This window comes from Pleurodeles waltl, chromosome 8 (genome assembly GCF_031143425.1).
Source record: "Pleurodeles waltl isolate 20211129_DDA chromosome 8, aPleWal1.hap1.20221129, whole genome shotgun sequence".
NCBI lineage: Eukaryota > Metazoa > Chordata > Amphibia > Caudata > Salamandridae > Pleurodeles > Pleurodeles waltl.
The window spans coordinates 788,934,678-788,955,404 of record NC_090447.1 but is presented as its reverse complement, the minus strand read 5'-3'; the positions used below and the strand labels follow the sequence as shown (position 1 = coordinate 788,955,404).

The 20,727-nt window shown below is 44.6% G+C and overlaps 1 protein-coding gene across 3 annotated transcripts in view; it reads left to right on the top strand.

Moving 5' to 3' along the window:
* The window catches only part of CTPS2 (CTP synthase 2), a 1,490,982-nt gene extending 1,474,287 nt beyond the window's left edge, over positions 1 to 16,695 (top strand). For all 3 annotated transcript variants that reach the window (XM_069205035.1, XM_069205036.1, XM_069205034.1), the window contains one exon: positions 16,235 to 16,695. In XM_069205035.1, the coding sequence (XP_069061136.1) occupies positions 16,235 to 16,301 (67 nt within the window). In that variant the 3' untranslated portion in view covers positions 16,302 to 16,695. The remainder of the gene's footprint in view (positions 1 to 16,234) is intronic.
* Positions 16,696 to 20,727: the final 4,032 nt, after the last annotated feature.

Sequence of the window (20,727 nt, the reverse complement as noted above, 5' to 3'; positions counted from 1 at the left end):
CAGAAAGCCATTGACTCCCTGAAGGATGCCATGTGCACGGCTCCTGACTACTCAAAAGAATTCATCTTGCAGACAGACGCTCCAGAGCATGGCATAGGGGCGGTCCTAGCACAGCGGAATGAGGAGGCGCTAGACCAACCGGTAGTCTTTATTAGCAGAAGATTATTACCCCAGGAACAGAGGTGGGGAGCTATTGATAGGGAAGAATTTGCTGTGGTCTGAAGAAGCTGAGACCATACCTGTTTGGGACTCACTTCCAGGTTCAGACAGACCACAGGCCCCTCAGATGGCTAATGCAGATGAAGGGTGAAAATCCTAAACTCTTGATGTGGTCCATTTCTCTACAGGGGATGGACTTTACGGTGGAGCATCACCCGGGGACTGACCATGCCAATGCTCTCTCCAGATACTTCCACCTTAACGATGAGAGCTCTCAAGGGGTTTGGTAGCTCTCCCCAGTTTCAGCTGGGGGGGGCACATGTTAGATCTGACAGCCTTAGGGTGGTCACCCCCAACTTTTTGCCTGCCTCCCTGCACTTTCTGACATTGTTTTTGCAGGTGTTAGGACTCTGCGCACTTTACCACTGCTAATCAGTGCTAAAGTGCATATGCTTGCTCCCTTAAAACATGGTAACATTGGCTCATACCCAATTGGCATACTTAATTTACTTGTAAGTCCCTAGTAAATTGCACTGCATCTGCCCAGGGCCTGTAAATTAAATGCTACTAGTGGGCCTGCAGCACTGATTGTGCCACCCACATAAGTAGCCCCTTAACCGTGTCCCAGGCCTGCCATTGCAAGGCCTGTGTGTGCAGTTTCACTGCCACTTCGACTCAGCATTTAAAAGTACTTGCCAAGCCGCAAACTCCCCTTTTTCTACACATGGGCTCAAAACTGTGGAACTCCCTACCTCTTAAGATTAGGTTAATCAGCCAGGAATTAGATTTCCGTAAAGCACTAAAGACCTGGTTGTTTTAGAGACTCTTTCACCCCTGCCTAGTCCCTGGTTTTGGTTTCAGCGCTGGGAGGCCTCTCAGTAGCCATGCGCTATATAAATCCGGTTAACATAACATAACATAACATAACATGTCACAACTAAGGTAGGCCCTAGGTAACCCAGAGGGCAGGGTGCTGTGTAGGCAAAAGGCAGGACATATACCTGCATGTTTTATATGTCCTGGTAGTGTAAAACTCCTAAATTCATTTTCCACTGCTGTGAGGTCTTCTTCTTTCATAGGCTAACATTAGGGATACTCTCATATACTGTTTGAGTGGTAGATTTTGATCAGAAAGGAGTAGACAAGTCATGTTTAGTATGGCCAGAATGGTAATACAAAATCCTGCTGACTGGTGAAGTTGTATTTTATATTACGATTTTAGAAATGCTACTTTTAGAAAGTGAGCATTTCCCCGCACATAAAATCTTTCTGTATCTTACAGCCTGTCTCCAATCCATGTCTGGGCTGGTTGACAGCTCCCGTTTGCATTTTACCCAGACAACCACAAACATAGGATGCTCAGTCACACCTGCACTCATCTGCATACTGAATGGGTCTTCCTGGGCTGGAAGGATGGAGGGCCTGACACTACATTTCAAAGGACACTGGCCTGCCCTCACACAGTGAACTGCCAAACCCTCTACTGACACCCTGGCAGATAGGGTTGGACTGAAAGGGGACCTTGTGCACTTCAAAACCACTGTTTGAAGTCTCCCCCACTTCAAAGGCACTTTTGGGTATATAAACTGGGTCTCTGACCCTACCAATTCTGACACTTCTGGACCTGAACCTGCAACCTGCCAAAAAGTCCTGCCTGGCTGCCCAGAGGACTCACCTGGACTGATTTACCATGAAGGACTGCTGCCTTGCTGGTGCCTTGCTGGCCTCTGGCTGTGCTGAAAAGTGCTCTCCAAGAGCCTGCCTCCTGCTTCCTGAAGTCTCAGGGGCAAAAAGACCACTTCTGCAAAGGAACTCCTTGTGCAGCAGAATTGATGCACAGCCTGCCTAGCGGTGAAAGAATCACTGCATCACCGAACCGGAACGAGTGGAGACCGGCGCAGGCCCAGTGTTGCAACCAGAACTTCGACGCACAGCCCACTAGATTGATGCATCGCCGAGCCGGAATGATGGAGCCCGACTTCCTAAGGGAAGAAACAGAAACTCTGACGCATCGTCCACCGGATTGACCCAGCACCTGTGACTTGGCCCTGTACACCCAGGATTGCCACGCATCGTCCCTGGGTGTCAAAAGACCCCGCTTCGCAAATAGGATTTAAGCCTGCAAGCCGGAATTCAATGCAAAGTTCTTGCTGTGTGGAAAATAAACGACACATCGTCTCTGCGCCCAGAAATCCGACAAACACCCTTCATTTTCCTCGCATACCCTCCTCTGCGGTCTCCATGCGTGTAATTTTGACGCAAACCAGGTACTTTGTTCTTGCAAGAGACACTTGTCACTTTTTAAAGACTTAAGGTTCTTCTTATCATTAGAAAAGTGATATTTCAACTTGGAAATCTTGATAGTTTGGACATTAATTAATTCAGATAAATATCTTAGATTTTTCTAAACCTGTGTGGTGTATTTTTGGGGTGTTTTCACTGTGTTATTGCAGGATTTATAGCACAAATTCTTTACACATTGCCTTCTAAGTTAATCCTGACTGCTCAGTGCCAAGCTACCAGAGGGCGGGCACAGGATAATTTGGATTGTGTGTGACTTGCCCTGTTTAGGATTGTTGTCCCTACTTGGACAATGGAGTATACCTCTGCCAATTAGAGATCCCATTTCTAACACTTACATGCCTGTATTTTAAATAGAATGCACCCTGCTCCTGGGCTGCCGTGCCCTTCCTTGTGGGTGTCTGATATTTATGTAAGGCAGTGCGTGGGACTGTGCCGCTCATGGTCGAACTCAAGCACTTTGCACCACTCTGGCAGTCTGCAATGGCAGGCCTGCCATCAGCAATTTGTGTGGGTCACCCAGGGTGGCACAAACACGTGCGGCAGCCGTGGAAACCCCTTTACCATCTATTCCCTGGGTAGCCTGGGTACCATTTACTTGGGGCTTACAAGTCGGTAAAGTTCTTTTCCAATCAGGGACTCACCAATTTTACAGTCAATTTAGTGAGAGGACACTGGCACAGGGACCTGGTTAGCAGGTTTCAGTGTACGGTCAGTCGAACAACCAGCATCTAGGAGTCCAAAGGGGCCAACAAATGGGGAGGGGCATCTGCAAAGAGCCTAGTTTTCATACATGCACTTTCGAAACAGGTAGAAGAAAGATCCTTTTGTGCTTTAGATAAAATTTACATACAAAGATAAAATGAAACAATGTTTGAGGGGAAACATCATCACAATTACAAGCTAATTACCCCACTGCATACTGACCTAATGGAAAGCAAATCAGACTCAGTATCAAACCCAGTCTAAATCTCAACAACAACACTAATTTCCATTGGTTAGATATGTACAGCACATTAGACTCAATTCCACCACCGGTGTGCAAAGAAATACACTGTCTGTTGGAAGGTTTAATAAGTTCTTCAGCATCCCTTAATTGTGTTTCAGCCAAGACATATCCAATTTTGCCACACTTATACAGTTAGTGAGGAGGGAAAGCCTCCTGAAAAGGAAAGTGCACAATCTAACTTAAGACATCTGTGGGATACAAATTCCCATGTCACAATTTGTACAGGGCATAATCGCCTGCTGACTAAATGCACCCTTGGGGTTATTCAATATTGACAGCCACAAATGCAGGGGAGCAAATTTGATTAGATCCTAAATATATCTTAAACCCAATTCCACATGACAAGCAAAATGAGGACAACAAAAAAAAGATGTATTCTGCTTGAATATAGGAGACAGCTGCATAACCCCAGACACTAGCATTATAAATAGCAGTGGGTACACCGCTGTTTATGATGCTATAAATGTGCGTTATAAATGTCATTAAAAGGGTGCTATCGGCACACCCCCTCAACCAGTGGAATCAAATGAAAAGGCTCACAAATCGACCGTGAAAATGTGAGATGCCTGAAGGCTATATTACAATGACAAACTCCGTTTGAATCAAAATAAATCTCCAAATAGGGAAAAATGTTTACAGCTGTTAATGTGGAATAAAAGCGAATAGGTCTCAAATTGTAACTCTTGGCACCACACACCGGAATGTGTGACTTAAAAAGTGAATATCCACCTTCAGGGGCAACATAAAAGTAGAAAAGAACTTGTAATAATTGGGTCAGACTTCTCAGTATGCGAGCTTACAGTGCAGCATCATCGGCATACAATAACACTGGTATTTGCTGCTGTGCAACCTGTGGTACATCATGTCCACATTGAATCAGGTGCGAGGTAAGGTCATTGATATACACAATACAAAAATTGGTGCTAAAATGCAACCCTGTCAAGCCCCCCTTTGAAGGCCAAATGACTCAGTACACTCGCTGTTCGGTCCAAAACAGAGCCTAGAGACAAGTTCAAATGAAAGAAAGGTAGGAAGTTAGCCACAGGGATGTCCAGCCCCCGTCTTATAACATACACCATAACTTGGACAGATTGACACCGTAAAATGCCTTGGCTGCTACATGTTTACCTATAAGAAGTTGCAAATTCAGGCACTGCTCCACTGTGCCAAAATCCTCCCTAAACCCATGCTAGCTGGGGCTCTAGATATTTTGAGTGTTGGACCAGGACCTGATTCAGTTGTATATCACCCTTCCCAAGACTTAGCAGTCGAGATGGTAAGAGAAATTGGTTGGTAGCAATGCGGATCTGACTTGCATCTTTTTTTTTATATTGGCACTATCACAGAGGAGGTCCAGGAAGGAGGTAATGAAAGAACATTGAACCTAATAAAAAGATTAGTGGAGCTCAGATGTCATAATTACATTTAAATAAATCAACCCCATCCATCCCAGGGGCTTTATATGGAGGACATTCTAGAAGGGCTGAGTTGCTAGACCCTAGTACATCACCTTGTGTTTTTTGCCCCTAATACATGTTCTTTTTGTGGGTGCACACCAGTTCTTCAGTCGAGGCCACCAATCAGTTCCATGGTCCTTTGCTGTTTCCACGAATCAAGAAAAGAGAACTATCTTCATTTTTAACCTCAATGTCAAATTCTTTCACATTTGCAAAATGTTTTAAGTGTTTGAATTTCGCTTCTTAATGTGTGCATATTTTTTAACCTGGACCCCAAGAGTAGGCCTCGAGGAGCCCCAGGGGTTTGCGAACCCGGGTAAGGAATGCTGGCCTCGTCTCCAGGAGCCAGCTTCGAAGGCCTCCAAATAAACATTTCAGTACAACTGTGGTAGACTTTAGATGTGGACAAGGATGGAAGGGGCTCGTGGGCTACAAGTAACAGAGGTACTGGCGTGCAGTGACTTGTTGAAGATCACACACTGTGTGAAAGGACCAGTCAATTAACGTATGTCCCTCTGGCCCCTGACGAGAACGTTTGCTTCTTCAACTTCAACAAGATGCTTGCTTCTGTGCTGAGTGGCAGCCCTTAAACTTTCCTGTTACAATTCTTGAGCAGATTTTGCCTTTTCTTTTATCTGGAATTTGGGCACACTAAGAGGGTCATTCTGACCCTGGCGGGCGGCGGGAGCCGCCCGCCTGGCGGGAACCGCCAAATGGCCGCTCCGCGGTCAGAAGACCGCGGATGCCATTCTGGCTTTCCCGCTGGGCCGGCGGGCGACCGCCAAAAGAGCGCCCGCCGGCCCAGCGGGAAAGGCCCTGCAACAAGGAAGCCGGCTCCGAATGGAGCCGGTGGAGTTGCAGGGGTGCGACGGGTGCAGTTGCACCCGTCGCGATTTTCACTGTCTGCTAAGCAGACAGTGAAAATCTCTATAGGGCCCTGTTAGGGGGCCCCTGCACTGCCCATGCCAGGGGCCCCACGACACCCGTTCCCGCCATCCTATTCCTGGTGGTAAAAACCGCCAGAAACAGGATGGCGGGAAGGCGGGAAGGCGGGAAGGGGGTCGGAATCTCCATGGCGGCGCTGCTTGCAGCGCCGCCATGGAGATTCAGCCCATGCAGGGGAAATCCGGCGGGAAACCGCCGGATCCCCTTTTCTGACCGCAGCTTTACCGCCGCAGTCAGAATGGGCTGGGAAGCACCGCCAGCCTGTTGGCGGCGCTTCCGTGGTCCCCGGCCCTGGCAGTCGGAATGACCCCCTAAGTCCTAGCCCAGGTAATTTTCACACTGCTTGATCTTGGGCACATGTGACAAGGGACTTGTATACTATAATAAATCTGCTCAAGAATTGTAACAGGAAAGTTTAAGGGCTGCCACTCAGCACAGAAGCAAGCATCTTGCTTGCCCTCGTGTGTCTGCTGGCTGTGGGGTCAGTGTAGGCGTGTGTAACCTTGAACCGAACCGCCTGGCATCCTCCTCTCTGACATGTGCACGTGACTGCTGCGCCTCCCGCCTTCAGCACCCCCAGGTCTAGCAGCAGTGTGCTATACCTCTGGGCACTCAGGCCCATATTTATACTTTTTGACGCAAAACTGCGCTAACGCAGTTTTGCGTCAAAAAAATTAGGGCCGGCTAACGCCATTCTGAAGCGCCATGCGGGCGCCGTATTTATTGAATGACGTTAGCCGGCGTTAGCCGCCGGCGCCGTCTGGTGTGCGTTAAAAAAAACGACGTACACCAGGCAGCGCCGGCGTAGGGGGATATGGGGCTTGGGCGTCAAGAAATGGGGCAAGTCAGGTTGAGGCAATTTTTTCGCCTCAACCCGATTTGCGCCATTTTTTTTCACTCCCAACCCCCATAGAAATGACTCCTGTCTTAGCAAAGACAGGAGTCATGCCCCCTTGCCCAATGGCCATGCCCAGGGGACTTCTGTCCCCTGGGCATGGTCATTGGGCATAGTGGCATGTAGGGGGGCACAAATCAGGCCCCCCTATGCCACAAAAAAAAAATATATATAACACTTACCTGAACTTACCTAAATGTCCCTGGGATGGGTCCCTCCAGCCTTGGGTGTCCTCGTGGGGTGGTCAAGGGTGACGGGGGTGTCCCTGGGGGCATGGGAGGGCACCACTGGGCTCCTTCAGAGCCCACAGGTCCCTTAACGCCTGCCTTTTGCAGGCGCTAAAAAACGGCGCAAAAGCGGCCGTACGTCATTTTTTTTTACCCGCCCACTCCCGGGCGTGATTTTTGCCCGGGAGTATAAATCCGACGCACATGCCTCGGAGTCGATTTTTTAGACGGGAACGCCTACCTTGCATATAATTAACGCAAAGTAGGTGTCCACGCTAAAAAATGACGCTAACTCCATGGACTTTGGCGCTAGACGCGTCTAACGCCAAAGTATAAATATGGAGTTAGTTTTGCGTCGAAATTGCGTCAAAAAAACCGACGCAATTCCGGCGCAAACGGAGAATAAATATGCCCCTCAGTTGCCTGGGTATGAACTCAAGGGCTAGAAATAGGGGACCTGTAGCACCCCCGTGCATGTAATACAGATCACATGGACGTATTAAAGTTAGGGAATCCCGGGTGACTTAATTCCACTTTTCATTCTACCAGGGCTCATAACAAAAGAAGAACCATTAATGTGTAGTAAAAAAGGAAACAACAAAAAAGATTGCATTTGCAGCACTTCGAAACCGCCAATTGTCCACAAAAAAGCGCTATGTGTTTTTAAGTGCTGAAAAGTAAAACAGGTTCACATAAGCGAGCCCACGGCCACCATGAAGCGTGACAGAGACATACAAAAGAAAACTGAAGTTCGCTCGCAGTGAAAGGTATCGGCAAAAGTGCAATTATCCATGTAAGCAGCAAAAGTGCAATTACCCATGTAACCGGCAAAACTGCAAATATCCCTGTAACGGGGTCGATGTTATGCAAATCGTTCGACTTCTGCCCAGCGAGATTGCGCTGACTACGAAAAAAAATTATAAAGTAGTGCAGAAACCATACAGAAAACATGGAGCCACCGGAAGAGGCATGACTTATGCATGCCTTGCACTAATGAAAGCAAGCAGATTTTAAAAGGTAAGCCGACGAACCAACCAAACTGATGGGCTTGACATGGGCGTGATTAAAAGCCCACAGAGAGATTACACCAGGGACAGAGTGTTTTGCGCTCAACCCTAAAAAACATGTAATCGCGGAGGAGGGGATACTTTGTGTTCACTGGGTTCACAACATCCATGTTGGCTCCATCACTAGCACTCTTCTTCTGTCTACTCTTCGTCTTCGCACAGTTTCTACTGACGTGTAAAAGGAATTAGAACAAATGACAGTAGTGCACTTTTCACTGCTCAAAAGCCTCAGCCGTTTTTAAAACAGTATTTATCTCAGAGGAACCACTATGAGCCGCACAGAATTTCAGCTTTATAAGTTTCTCTTTTTTATTCAGCACAGTGATCCAACTAGGCCTCAATGATACCAGAGACCAGTGGCGGCTGGCGAGATTTTAAAGTTGTGGGGTGTAAAAGTTTGTGATCAGCGCCCTGTGGCGAGGGAGCGCAGCAAGCAAACCTGACCCTTATAAGTGGGGTCCGAAATTTTTGGAAAAAGATTTGCCAAATGGTGCACTTTCAAGCAAATTTGAGAAAGCAAGAAGGTTAATAAAGCAATTGTGAAAGTGTAGTTATGACATCAATAAAGAGATTTCATATGATATCATATTGCAACTCTTGTTCTTTGTGCGCTGCTCTCTGCTACTCTTGTATTTTCACAATCCCTAGGACTTCAGTCGAGCAGGCAGCATTGATGACATCACCCCCATTCTGAAAATTGTTTCATTCCTCCAGAACAAAGTATAGACCCAGGCAACAGGTCGGTGCCATCCATGCAATCTGTCACTAGGCAAGCCCTGTGTTTTTGTTAGTTTATGTCCTGACAAGTGCCTTGAATTTTGCTACTTGCATGTGAGAGCGCCTGCTTTCAGCAAACCAGTGATTTTATTATATAGGCTGCATGCAAGCCATTTGTCAGGCTTACAGCACACAGGGCTGAGGCCAGGGCTCCGGAGGAGTCACAGGGGCTGTAAACTCTTGGTGTAGGAAATGACACAATAGGCCAGCCCAAGTTCATTGTGAAAAACTGTAAAAATGCTTACAGGCTCCCCTCTCACTTGCATGTAAGTAATGTTTTCACAGTAATATGACATCAGTACAACAGCTGTTTCCTCCTGAAGCAGTGACACTACAGTCCTTATCAACAGGGGGCTTGCCTGTCAGTCAACAGCCAGAGCCAAGAGACATCACTACACAGTGCCCGTTCACGCTTCTCAAAGCCCTGTGGCCAGCAGATGTAAGCCTAAAATTATAGATGCAGGAAGGGCATCACTTTGTGACACGTATTATTGGTGGTACAGCAACTCCAGTCTGCTAACTCATTAAAATATTGTATAATCTGGCAGCATGCTGTGCTCTAGTCCGTTACTCCTCTTTTGTTTTCGATCCAAGGAGCAGCTAGTATAGCAACGTGTAAAATGGGGAAAAATGAAAAGCAACCTGGCTTCCCTCCCTTTGCGACATCCGACATCCATACAATCAAAGCACTATGGGTGATAATAATAAGCCCAGTCTCTGGCTGTTTTAATCTAGCTCACTGAGCAAGTTAGAGTGACTTTGCCTTTGTTCTGCAGCATGCGAATACTAACCAAAAGCGTAAAACAAAACCAAACTTTACAAGTGACGCTCGAGGGCCTGCTTAATTGGGAGACATGGGTGTGGCGGCAGAGGGTGAATGGCTGGGGGGCAGAGAGAGGTTGCACGCCAAGAACCCCTCGAAATGAAATTGTAATCACCCGAAGAAAACTGACTATCAAGAAAGGAATGCTGCTGGATTACACAACAGGCCATTACTGAGAATGCATACAGTAGTAGAGGAAAAGCAAAAGCTCATCTCGTTCTTCAGGATTTCTGTTTTCTTTGACCTTTGCATCAACCAGTAATCACACACAGCGTTTCTGCATAGCTGCTTCTTCGCCCTCCGTTTCACACAATGTCCCGCCACTGAAGGCAGCGCTCTCTCGGACTAACAATCACCAACAGTAAACTTCTGATGTGACCGAGTTGAGTAATTGTGAAATTCAGCCCAACCCTGCTGAGTGGATATAGGTTTTTAACAGGTGCTCATGTAAAGGGTTGTACGACGGAATGCCGACTGACAAAACAACGAGTGCCTAAACAACGAGGTCGGAACACCGACCTCGTTGTTACTACTAATGCCTTTACCGCGAATGCCTTAACAACGATATTTCGTTGTAAAGGCATTCCTGGTAAAGTCATTAGTAACAGGCACCCATTGATCCTGCATGCCTCACCCCACCCCCCCAACCCCAACCCCACCCCAAAACCTAAAACCCCCGACCCCCCACCCCCTCCCCAAAACCAAAAACGCCCCACACCCCCAACCCCACCCCAAAACCTAAAACCCCGACCCCCCACCCCCTCCCCAAAACCAAAAACGCCCCACCCCCCAACCCCACCCCAAAACCTAAAAAACCCGACCCCCCACCCCCTCCCCAAAAACGCCCCACCCCCCCAACCCCACCCCAAAACCTAAAACCCCCGACCCCCTCCCCAAAACCAAAAACGCCCCACCCCCCCAACCCCACCCCAAAACCTAAAACCCCCGACCCCCCACCCCCTCCCCAAAACCAAAAACGCCCCAACCCCACCCCAAAACCTAAAACCCCCGACCCCCCACCCCCTCCCCAAAACCTAAAAACCCCACTTACCTGAGTCGTCGCCTCGTCATCTGCGTCGTCCTCCTCAGCCGACTCCCTTGTTTGTACCTTAACCATGCATGTTTGTTGTTCAGGACATGCGTGGTTAAGGCACAAAATAACAAAGTCGTGGTTAAAGAAAGCGTTGTTCCGCTTTCGTTAACCAGGACTTCGTTATAAAAAAGTCGGCATAAAGGATGTTTCCCCATGTAAAGCACTCCAATACCTGCGGGACAAGTTCTCGCTATATAAAACTGCAAAAAAATATATTGCTTTCATTTTCAAAATCCAAGCAGCTTCTATACTGGATAAAATTTGTTTGTTGTTATGCTCGCCCAATAAAACTATCAGCACCACTGCACTGATGTGAAATAAATCTTGTTTTTGAAGTTGTGGTAAATTTTAACGTGAAGCTCTCAGAAAATTTACTTCTCCAATTTAGCATTTCTAAATGTTAAAGTTCTTTGCTTTACTCATCCTACAGTAAATCTACATGGCATGCCTTAACGAGTTCTAAATGTCCGTGTCCGGCAGGCTCGGCCATGACCGTGCCTGCATCTCATATATGAGGTCAAATTAGTGCAATGAACGTGACTGAACAGTTTTAATAAAAAAGTGGCTGGGAAACCAGGCGATTCGAACTTACTTACCTTCTATGGATGGAAGCTTCTTTCAATCCAATGCACTTAGACCCAGAGCAGAACTAGAAAACAACGACGATGCCTGTGACTGTCTCTGTTCGTGCTGCACAGAAGGGAGTGAGAGAGACAGCCTCCTGCCATCCCCGTGCTGCCTCAGACCCGTAAGCACACAGTCTGCAACCAGAGCAGAGGCCCTGCCTAATTAAGCCATGCAGGGAAGGTAGAATATAAACACTACGCGCCTATTAATGGTATTTTGCTCACATTAATAGGGGGTATTAGGCTATAATATAAGTGGGGCAACGCCCCAACGCCCAAATGGAGGCACCGCCCCTGCCAGAGACACATCCTATTAGTGAATCTTTTGATCCGAAACAGGGAGTGGCTGTCATTGTAGAATTTCTTGAAAAGGATGCTGAACCCTTGTTGAACTGGAACTACTGCCCTATTATGGATATGTCTGCAATAATGTGCTGGAGGTTCTACCAGTGGGAAAATCCCACTAATAGAAAACCCTGCTTATCACTGCCAGATTAGGGATGGAAAGCAGGAGAACTGCATGACGGCACTATGTGATGGCTGTCCTGAGTGTTTTATCTGGATAACAAACCCAGTGGTTGAAGGTTTTTCTGTGCCTGGAAGTAGGCCAACTGCTAAGAAATAGCCCAGCATTTTTCTGGTCATTTTTTTGGGCAGCTTGCACATTGCGCACCAATAGATGTGCTACGATTCTGCCAACATATACGTGTGTCCCGCCAAAGAAAGGAAGGCACATTGTCACCCTTCCATTGGGTAGACACGACTCCCGGCACACTTGGCCTTGTTAACGCCTGGCTGGGCAGAGAGAGGTTACTCTAAGTAATCTTTATCTGCATAGGTATTATCATTTGGTGAAAGGAAGTACTGTATACATAAGCAGATTCTGTTTCGTATGTAAGAAGGGACATGGTGTCAGATAATTATCTTCAACTGACTTATAACACCCACCACGTGCAAACATTTGTGTCTTTTCTTAGGACCTACCTTTAATATGAGCAATAGCACATGTTCCCAAAAGACAGGAAGTGGAAGTATGGCGTGCAAGACCTAGATTATTGTCCAAACAGATTACTTTAAATTAAATCCATGGTTTCTGTCGGGCTTCAGGTACTGCAGTCCTCCATGGTGTATCTTTGGCATGAGTAGGTAACAGGCATGGTCATCCTCTGAATGCCAAGATACTGTCTGTGATGGAGTCAGAGATGCTCACTACCCAGACTGAGATGAGGGCCTTTTTAGGACTCATAGATTATTACGGAATTTATAGGGCATATTTATAATCCGCAAGCGCCACCTTGCGCCATATTAGCGTAATTATTTATGACGTTAATGTGGCCCAACGAAGCCAAAATCCCCGAGCCGTATTTAGAGTGGTGCAATGCATTGCGCCACTCTGTAACCCGTAGCGCTACATTATGCCTGCGCCACATATAATGCATGCAAAGGGGGCGTTCCCCATTAGGGAGGGCGAAAAAATTGCGCAAGGAAATCTATGAGATTTCTTTGCGCCATTTTTTATGGAACTTTTAACGCCTGCTTAGAACAAGCATTAATAGGGCCATTCCATTATTTAGAATGGACCTCTATGTACTCTGCAGGAGTAGCGCCAACATTTTGGCGCTACTCCTGCAGAGTACATCTATAGCATCACATAGAATTACACTATTGCCCCCTACCCTGCGCCATGGTGCACAGTGTTTTAAATTCTGTGTATATTCAGTGCAGCAGCACTTTCATATATCTGCCCTTATAGCGGCTAACTGTGAGAGTATAGTTGTCCCACTGACTTCATTGACCCACATGAGGCAGCCCAGGATAGAGTTTGGGACTGAGGCCTGTCAAAGGCTATTTGAGGATCTGAAGAAGGCCCTTTACAGTGCACCTGTACTGACGGTGTCTGAATCAGTCAGCCTTTCATTGTACATACAAATGCCTTTGACCAGGCAGTCGGAGCTGTGATAGTTGCAACTCTGCAGTGGCATGGCTCACCAGGTGCAGAAAAGTGGCAGGAGCATTCTTCTACCCAAAGGGCATTACCTGAAACTGATATAACCCTGCTGGTGTAGATAATGCAGTCTTCTCCTTTGAACTTAAGGCTTCATTTAGAAGGCCCTAGGGGGACACTGTGCCACTGGAGACAGGGTGCTAGTCCATATTTACAAGGCTACGCAAAGCCACCTTGCATGGCTTTTTATGGCTCTGTAAATATAGACCCCTTTCAATCATAAGACGACGTGAAAGGGGCGTTCTATGGATTTTGCTTGGGGTGTTCCCACGCAACACCCATGGAACTCAATGGAATCTGAAGCATTCACAGATTTACAAGTCTGGGAATGTGTCAGATTCCTAAGCCACCTCAGGGGTGGCATAAGAATGACGCAACAGGGAGAAATATCTTTATTACTCCCTGATTGTTCCTCTTTCTATATGTGCTGCATTGCGCAGCACACATAGAAATAGGAAAACACCTCTTGTGTTCCTTTTTGTGCAGAAAGGTGTCCCTTCCTGCATAAAAGCAATCATCCCTGCAAGGCAGACATCCTTGCACCATGGTGCAAAGGTGCCTGCATTGGGACTAGGGAGCAATTTGTGCGCCAGGGCAGGGGGAGAGGACAGAAATGTGCTGTATCTCTTAGATATGGCACATTCCTGCCCTTTTCTGGTGGTGCAGGATGGCTCAGCAAGTCACTTGCTGTACCAGGGGCCTCGTAAATTAGGCCCTTAGTGCTAAGGCAATCTGCTAGTACCAACTGGTCCAATCAAAGGTGCGCAAGTACTTTGCAGCACCAAACTGATCAACAAGCTATCTGCTCTTGGGATTGAATGAGCCTTGGTCTTGGATACTTCATTGAGGGCTCAGTAGTCCACAAATAACTGGAAGTTAGTAGACCCTTGATTTGGTGCTAGTAACCTGGGACTAGTCCAAGGACCACAAGATCTCTCAATGACCCCCAGGTCCACCATTTTGGCATCTTTTGCATTAATGCGTTCCTGAACCCAGTCAGACATATGGTATATTTTGTTCTTTACTGGCAGACTATCATCTATGTCTATGTTATGGGCACACACACTATTTTTCTACGCTCCAAGGTTTACCCTGTTATTTAATCAGTAACAGGTGTAGACAAGCTCCAGAATCAATTGATTCATTGTTTGTTAGACCCTCACACACTCATACTTCATCACTGGGTCTCATCCTGGTCCCAAAAAAACAAGAATGAGCTTAGCCATATTCCAGGGAGCACTTTTAGATATTGTGGAAAGGAAAGTGAGAAGGATACAAATGCCTTGAGATACCCCAGTATCCATTTTTTATTGGGTATCACAGGCAGGGTTAAAAGGAAAATTCTCAGTATTTCTAGGGGTTAATAGTATCTTTACACCTGTTGTGTCATCAACATGTTTCTGCCGTTTATAATGTCCACTAAGGGTCCGAGGCTCTCATCAGGGCGTTTGAAATTTATTGTATAGTTCTGCCCCTACACATCAGTGTGAGGACAAGGACAAACAAATACAGTGAAACTGCGGTATTATTTTGCCTCATTAATCCAGTATCTATTAGTGCCTAGAAAGAATAAAATATTAAACCATCAGTGATTCAAGATAATGCCAAAGAGTATCTGTGGTCTCACCGTATCTTGACAAATATGTAGGGTATTGTAACCCTGTGATTAAAACTTTGGCAAGTAGACACAAACACTCATGAAGGTTGTGATAACCATGACATAAAATGTGACAAACTATTACTTGCTTGCTGGATGGCCCATGCAGAATAGTGGATGCATCCTGTAGACACAGCAAGTCAAGTACAGTGGGCCCTATACCCTGGTAAGGCGATATCTAAGACCTCGCTTGCCCTTTGTATACTATCATTCGCCATAGAGGAATATTTTGTTTAGTACCTTCTCCACCTGAAAGAATTGATAATTATATTGTTAAATTTGCGGCGACTTGTGTGCCCTCAAAAAGGTTTTTGTAACTATCAAGGGCTTCTACAGTGCAGCCTTGTGGCTGCACATGCTGTCAGTAAACATTATGAGGTGGACTTTCTTTCTGGAGCAAATGTGTTCTTTCATCAGGCCATGAATACAGATTCTCTGGCTAGACCTATTGTGGGCATCAGTGCTGCTACCCCCGCCCCCTCAAGACTTTATGGGGTGTAGTCCTCCTATGCATTGGGTTAAAAGAGTATAATGCAAAAGTAAGGGCACCGTAACCCTTGTAATTCTGATGGGGATGGTGATTAGAGTCACGGCTCCATTGGAAATTATGAGATTGACCACAGATCTGTTTTCTCAGTCCACCGGTAGTAACTCGTTTCCCTCAGTGACCCACATGTAATATCCCTCAGACATCCCTCTCCATGGAATTACCATTGCTTCCAGTTGCTTTAGCAGGGTGGGGTGTCCATGGTGAGGTTAACCTCCACAAAACTGGGATCTCGTAATGTGGTCCTTAACCTCTGTTCATTCAAAAGCGCCCCAACAATTTTCCTGTTTTGTATTCTAAATACACATACTATCCATGCATATTGAGAAAAAGGACTCATGCAGTAGAGGCCGACCAGTCTTCAGGAAGCAACACAGCAGCTGATGCACTCAAACTTCTTCTTTGCTAGCTAAACGAAGAGTACCTACCTTGGTGCCACTGTTGAGAAGACTGGGCTTCCCTTGCAAATAACTACAGATGTATGTGCACCAAGAGACAATGAGGAACTACTGTTTTGAATACCTTTAAAATGAGTTTCCCTAAAACATTTTCTGGGTCTCTGCCTAGGCTTGAATCTGGGTGAGTTGTATTTGTATAATGTATATATTCTGTGTACAACTTATCTGTTTCATATCTTTACGTCCAGGGACAGATACAGCGATTTCAGTGATGGCAGCTCTTCGGAAAAGGAACTCGAGTTAGATGTGAATTGAACATCTTGCATGGATTCAACTGCCCACTGGTGGATCATCACATGCCTTCTACGTCGTAGCTTTGCCTCTTTTTGCCTTCAGCATTTTTTATCAAAACTACCTCTTTATTATTTGCTTTTAGTAGTCTCAATGTTTTTTCTCTGAAAAATTAACTTTTGTGTACAGAATGTTTTTCATTATTTTGCTTTGATTTTATGGGTTTGTTCCATAACTAAGAGTCTTTATTGTCCTGGGATGTAGCACGTTTGTATGAATTCATTGGCCATACATACCAGTGTGCACCTCAGCTACAATCATGACTTTCGTGATTTGTATTCTGTACCTTTGGTGAATTATATCTTACGTTGCAGTAAAACGTATGATTTTAGAGCAAATAAACCGGCTAACACTCTGATATATTTTGTTCTCACATTTTTGTGTGCAATCTTTGTTGTCTCCAACTTTTTTCTGCTATGTTGTTCTATGCCCAGACGTCAACCTTGAAACTTACGTCTTGTGTAATGCTGTCTCAAAATGTGTCCTCAGTGTACGACATTGAAGAATTTTTGTGTGTAAATCTGGTGTCTGCATGCTTCAAATTCATGACCCTCGATGCAATTGAGCAAGCTAGCAAAAATCACGTGTGGCTTCTAGAGGCAACCTTTAATGTACACGGTTTATGTCCAATTACCAGGATTTATTTTGTAGTAAATAATGCCGTTTCACTTTCAAGCATCACATTTTCATTGAATCCACGTGTTTTCTCCCCAAAAAGAAACTTGTCATTTTCAGTGGCTGCTAGACAAGAGTCCCTTATGTGTAGGGCCAATTATGTGCACAGTATAGTCGAGAGTGGTGCATATTTCATTTAACATTTGAGCAGTTACAGAGGAAACTGCAACGGTGCAAGTTACATTCACCCTCAGAACAGGCATATGTCGGACTAAAGACGTGCTAGCTTCTGTCACCCTCTGAACAGCCCATCCAGCGGGTGCAGAAGTAGTTCAAGCATCCCTCAAAGTCGGAATACACATCATGGAATTAAATTGTCTTGCTGTCATGTACAGTAGAAATCAATGCATCTGTCATCTCTGAACATGTAGAGCGTGTGTGCAAACGGTGTCCTCGTTCCTGTTTTTTTTAAGCAGGTTTTGCTCAGACTACTACGGTGCAAGGTTCCCTCGCCCTTAGTTCAAAGTCATTGTCAATTAGTGATTTCTAGATGCTAGTCAGGATCATTCTTTTCAGAGCAATCGAAAGAAATAACATTAGACCAGTAGTTCATCTAGATCAGCGGTTCTTAACCTTTTGACTTCTCAGGATCCCCCACTGAATCACTGCTGGAAGGCGGGGACCCCCAAACAATTTGTGTGATTTGAACCTTAAAACAGTACAGTATTTCTTAGAAAATATACAACTAAGTACGCATCAAACAAATACTCAAAATAACTTTTCAATGTTTGCTTTAATTTCTGAAACTTGAATCCCAAGGTCAGATTCTACATTTCTCAAGCAACTTCTGTATTTATTTTTATGTACGTAAGAGCTGTGAAAGCTTGTTCACATAGCTGTCAGAGCTGGTCAAAAAGCCTTGGATTTGGTGACCTAGCTTTGTTAAAATGTATAATTTTGACTGACTCTTTCAAGACCTTTTTCAATCCCTCTAGCATCTTCTTAGTGGCAAATGATTCTCCATAAATGCAACAATGATGGCAGGCAGCTGTAGGGCTATTTTCCCTTATTCAAGATAGAAGTCCAGTTAGTCTCACAGACATGGATTTTTACCCCATCTGTGCTGATGCCTATGCATTTGAGCAACTGAATTATTTTTGATATCAGAAAATGATTCAAAGTGTTATTCTCCTCTTCACACAGGAAATGAGATGTGTTTGCCTTGTCTGTACTTTCAACTGCTTGTAAACTATAATGCTGACTTTTACGAATTCATTCAATCAACTATTCCTTTATTTTGTTTGACGTTTTGTCAATTCGTTTTTACAGTGTTTTTAGATAGTGCCACCATATTTAAAACTTTTGCTGTTTTTTCTTTGACCATTACACTCACCATTGCTTTCGCAGCTGGTAATCTCACTTCTTCAGCATTGGTATTTGGTTTTCCGGGTTTATGGGGATGCATCTGAAGTGCTAACAACATTTTCATTACAAGAACACGTTGCAATCTTCTTAAATATATTGTCTACTTTGGAGCTACTGCTCTTTACTTTTGAAAGATTGTGTGGATTTGGTAGCTTGTTCTTTAAGCTTAGTTTCCACGTGTCCTCATAATTTAGAAGGTTTTATGGCCTTCCATGACAATATTTCGTAACACCATGTAGCGCGGTTGCTGTTCGTGTTCTTGAGCCTGAACATGTGAAACCCATTGGTAAACATTAAACATCGTATTTGCAACATTTCATTTTCTTTTGATTTAAATCACTTAGCATGACACATCATCAATTATGTTTTCAGTGGTTTTGATGTATGAGAAACACAACAAATAACATTTTTAATATGATGACTACCTTAAACCTAGTTGAATTGTAGAAACAACAAGATGTGAAAACAGGATACTACACTTATTATCTAAATAGCATAAATATTTGCACATTCGTTTAGGCTGGAGCAGCCCTATGAGCTCTCAAAACTGCATAACCGAGATCTGCCCCATAATGTAGTCCGACCACTCAGGAATCTTTCTCAATGTTCAAAACTAAAAACTCTTACAGTTATACACAATTATTTTGCCCCAGACTTTTCATGAAACTAAACTTCGGTTCCCCTTCATCCAGCATTGTGTTGGATTATTTGAAAGCTTACATTAGAGGAATATCATACTCTTATGCTAATCAAATTAGAAAATCAGACCTTACAGAAGAAGAAATAATCAGGAAACAATTAGCCGACCTACTTAGTCTACACATTGGACAAGTCAGACAAAAACTGCCTAACTGTAAAAATAACCGCCAAAAATGTGCTGCTTTTCGTGGGTGGATTCAGGTAATACAGATCGCTGATTTAACTGTAGAACATATCAATCTGAAATTCAAATTAGCGAAATGGAAGAGAAGTCTGGAAAATTACTCGCTCTTGGGAGCAGACGGAAACTATCCATATCACACTTGATTTCAGAAATGAAACAAGTAAAATGAGATCCTGTCTGTATTTGAACAGTTTTATTTTAAGGTGTGCTGTGATGATCAGGAGAATAATGTCTCACACGTCATTGAATATCTTTATGAAATCTACCTTCCAAAAATTTATGAGGGTGGTAATTCCTAGCTAATGAAGGAATTCACTATAAAAAGCTTTCGACCGGGTTGCGTGAGGTTTTCTATTGGAGCTCAATCTGGTATAATATCCATTCAGAATTTATCAAAATTACTCAAATATTTTATTACTCACCTAAAGCCTGAATCTGTATTAATGTTGGTGTTTTCTCTCTCATTCGTATCTCCTGTGGCCACCTATCATATATGCTCTATAGATGGAGCCCTGCATATGACAGCCTCAGCTATGAGTATCGTCGAATCCCTAAACTAACGCCCATATTTATACTTTTTTAATTGTATTTTGAAAGTTTGAGCCGCTTTTGCGTAAAAAAATGACGCAAATGCGCCGCAAAAAAAGTATAAATATGGGAATAAATATTCCTTCTTCTCTGGCGGTGTACGCAAACGTGTTGCCTTCTTTACACGCTTGATTACCCCACCCTGGATATCATTATGCAAAGAGTAAAGCAATTTTAGCAAAAAAAAGGGGCATATTTACTAAAATGTCACCTAATACAGACCAGCAGCCAAAAATGCTGTGCTGTATATTATTACAGGGAGGGAGCACAATTTGGCACTGTCCTCCCCTCCCACTAGCGCCGGTGCAGAATTTTGCTGCCATGCGCCACACACACCTTTGTGCCAGCATATGTGCGAGAATCCAGCGTAGGATGTGTACTGAAAGCGTTCCCTTCCAGTTCAGAATAGTATGTCGAGACAACTTTTAAAACGTTTCCGACTTCGTATATGTTATGTGCTGTACAGTGCAGCACAAATACAAAGTTGGAAAAGAAAGCAAAAATGAAAACATTTGTCCTTTTAACGACTGGTTTCAAAAGGTGTTATGTTTTGATGCAAAACCCTATCTCACATTTTTGGTAGCTAGTTTTTTTGCGTCAAAAAGGGTGGGTGATGGCATGGGAATGCCCATTTAACACTCCCCTTGACGATATTATCGCAAAGCAGCATGTTACGCTACTTTGCATAACTTTTGATCATTTTCCAGTGCAAATGTTGTTTTTCGCTGGAAAGTAAATAATAATAAAAAAATAGTACTGGTTTGCATCACTTTTACAATGCCAACCCAGCGCACAATGTTAGTAAATCACCCCTAAATTGTTTTTGCAGATGGTGCTAATGCACCAGACCGTCGAGTTACACCTATAGGTACGTACCTG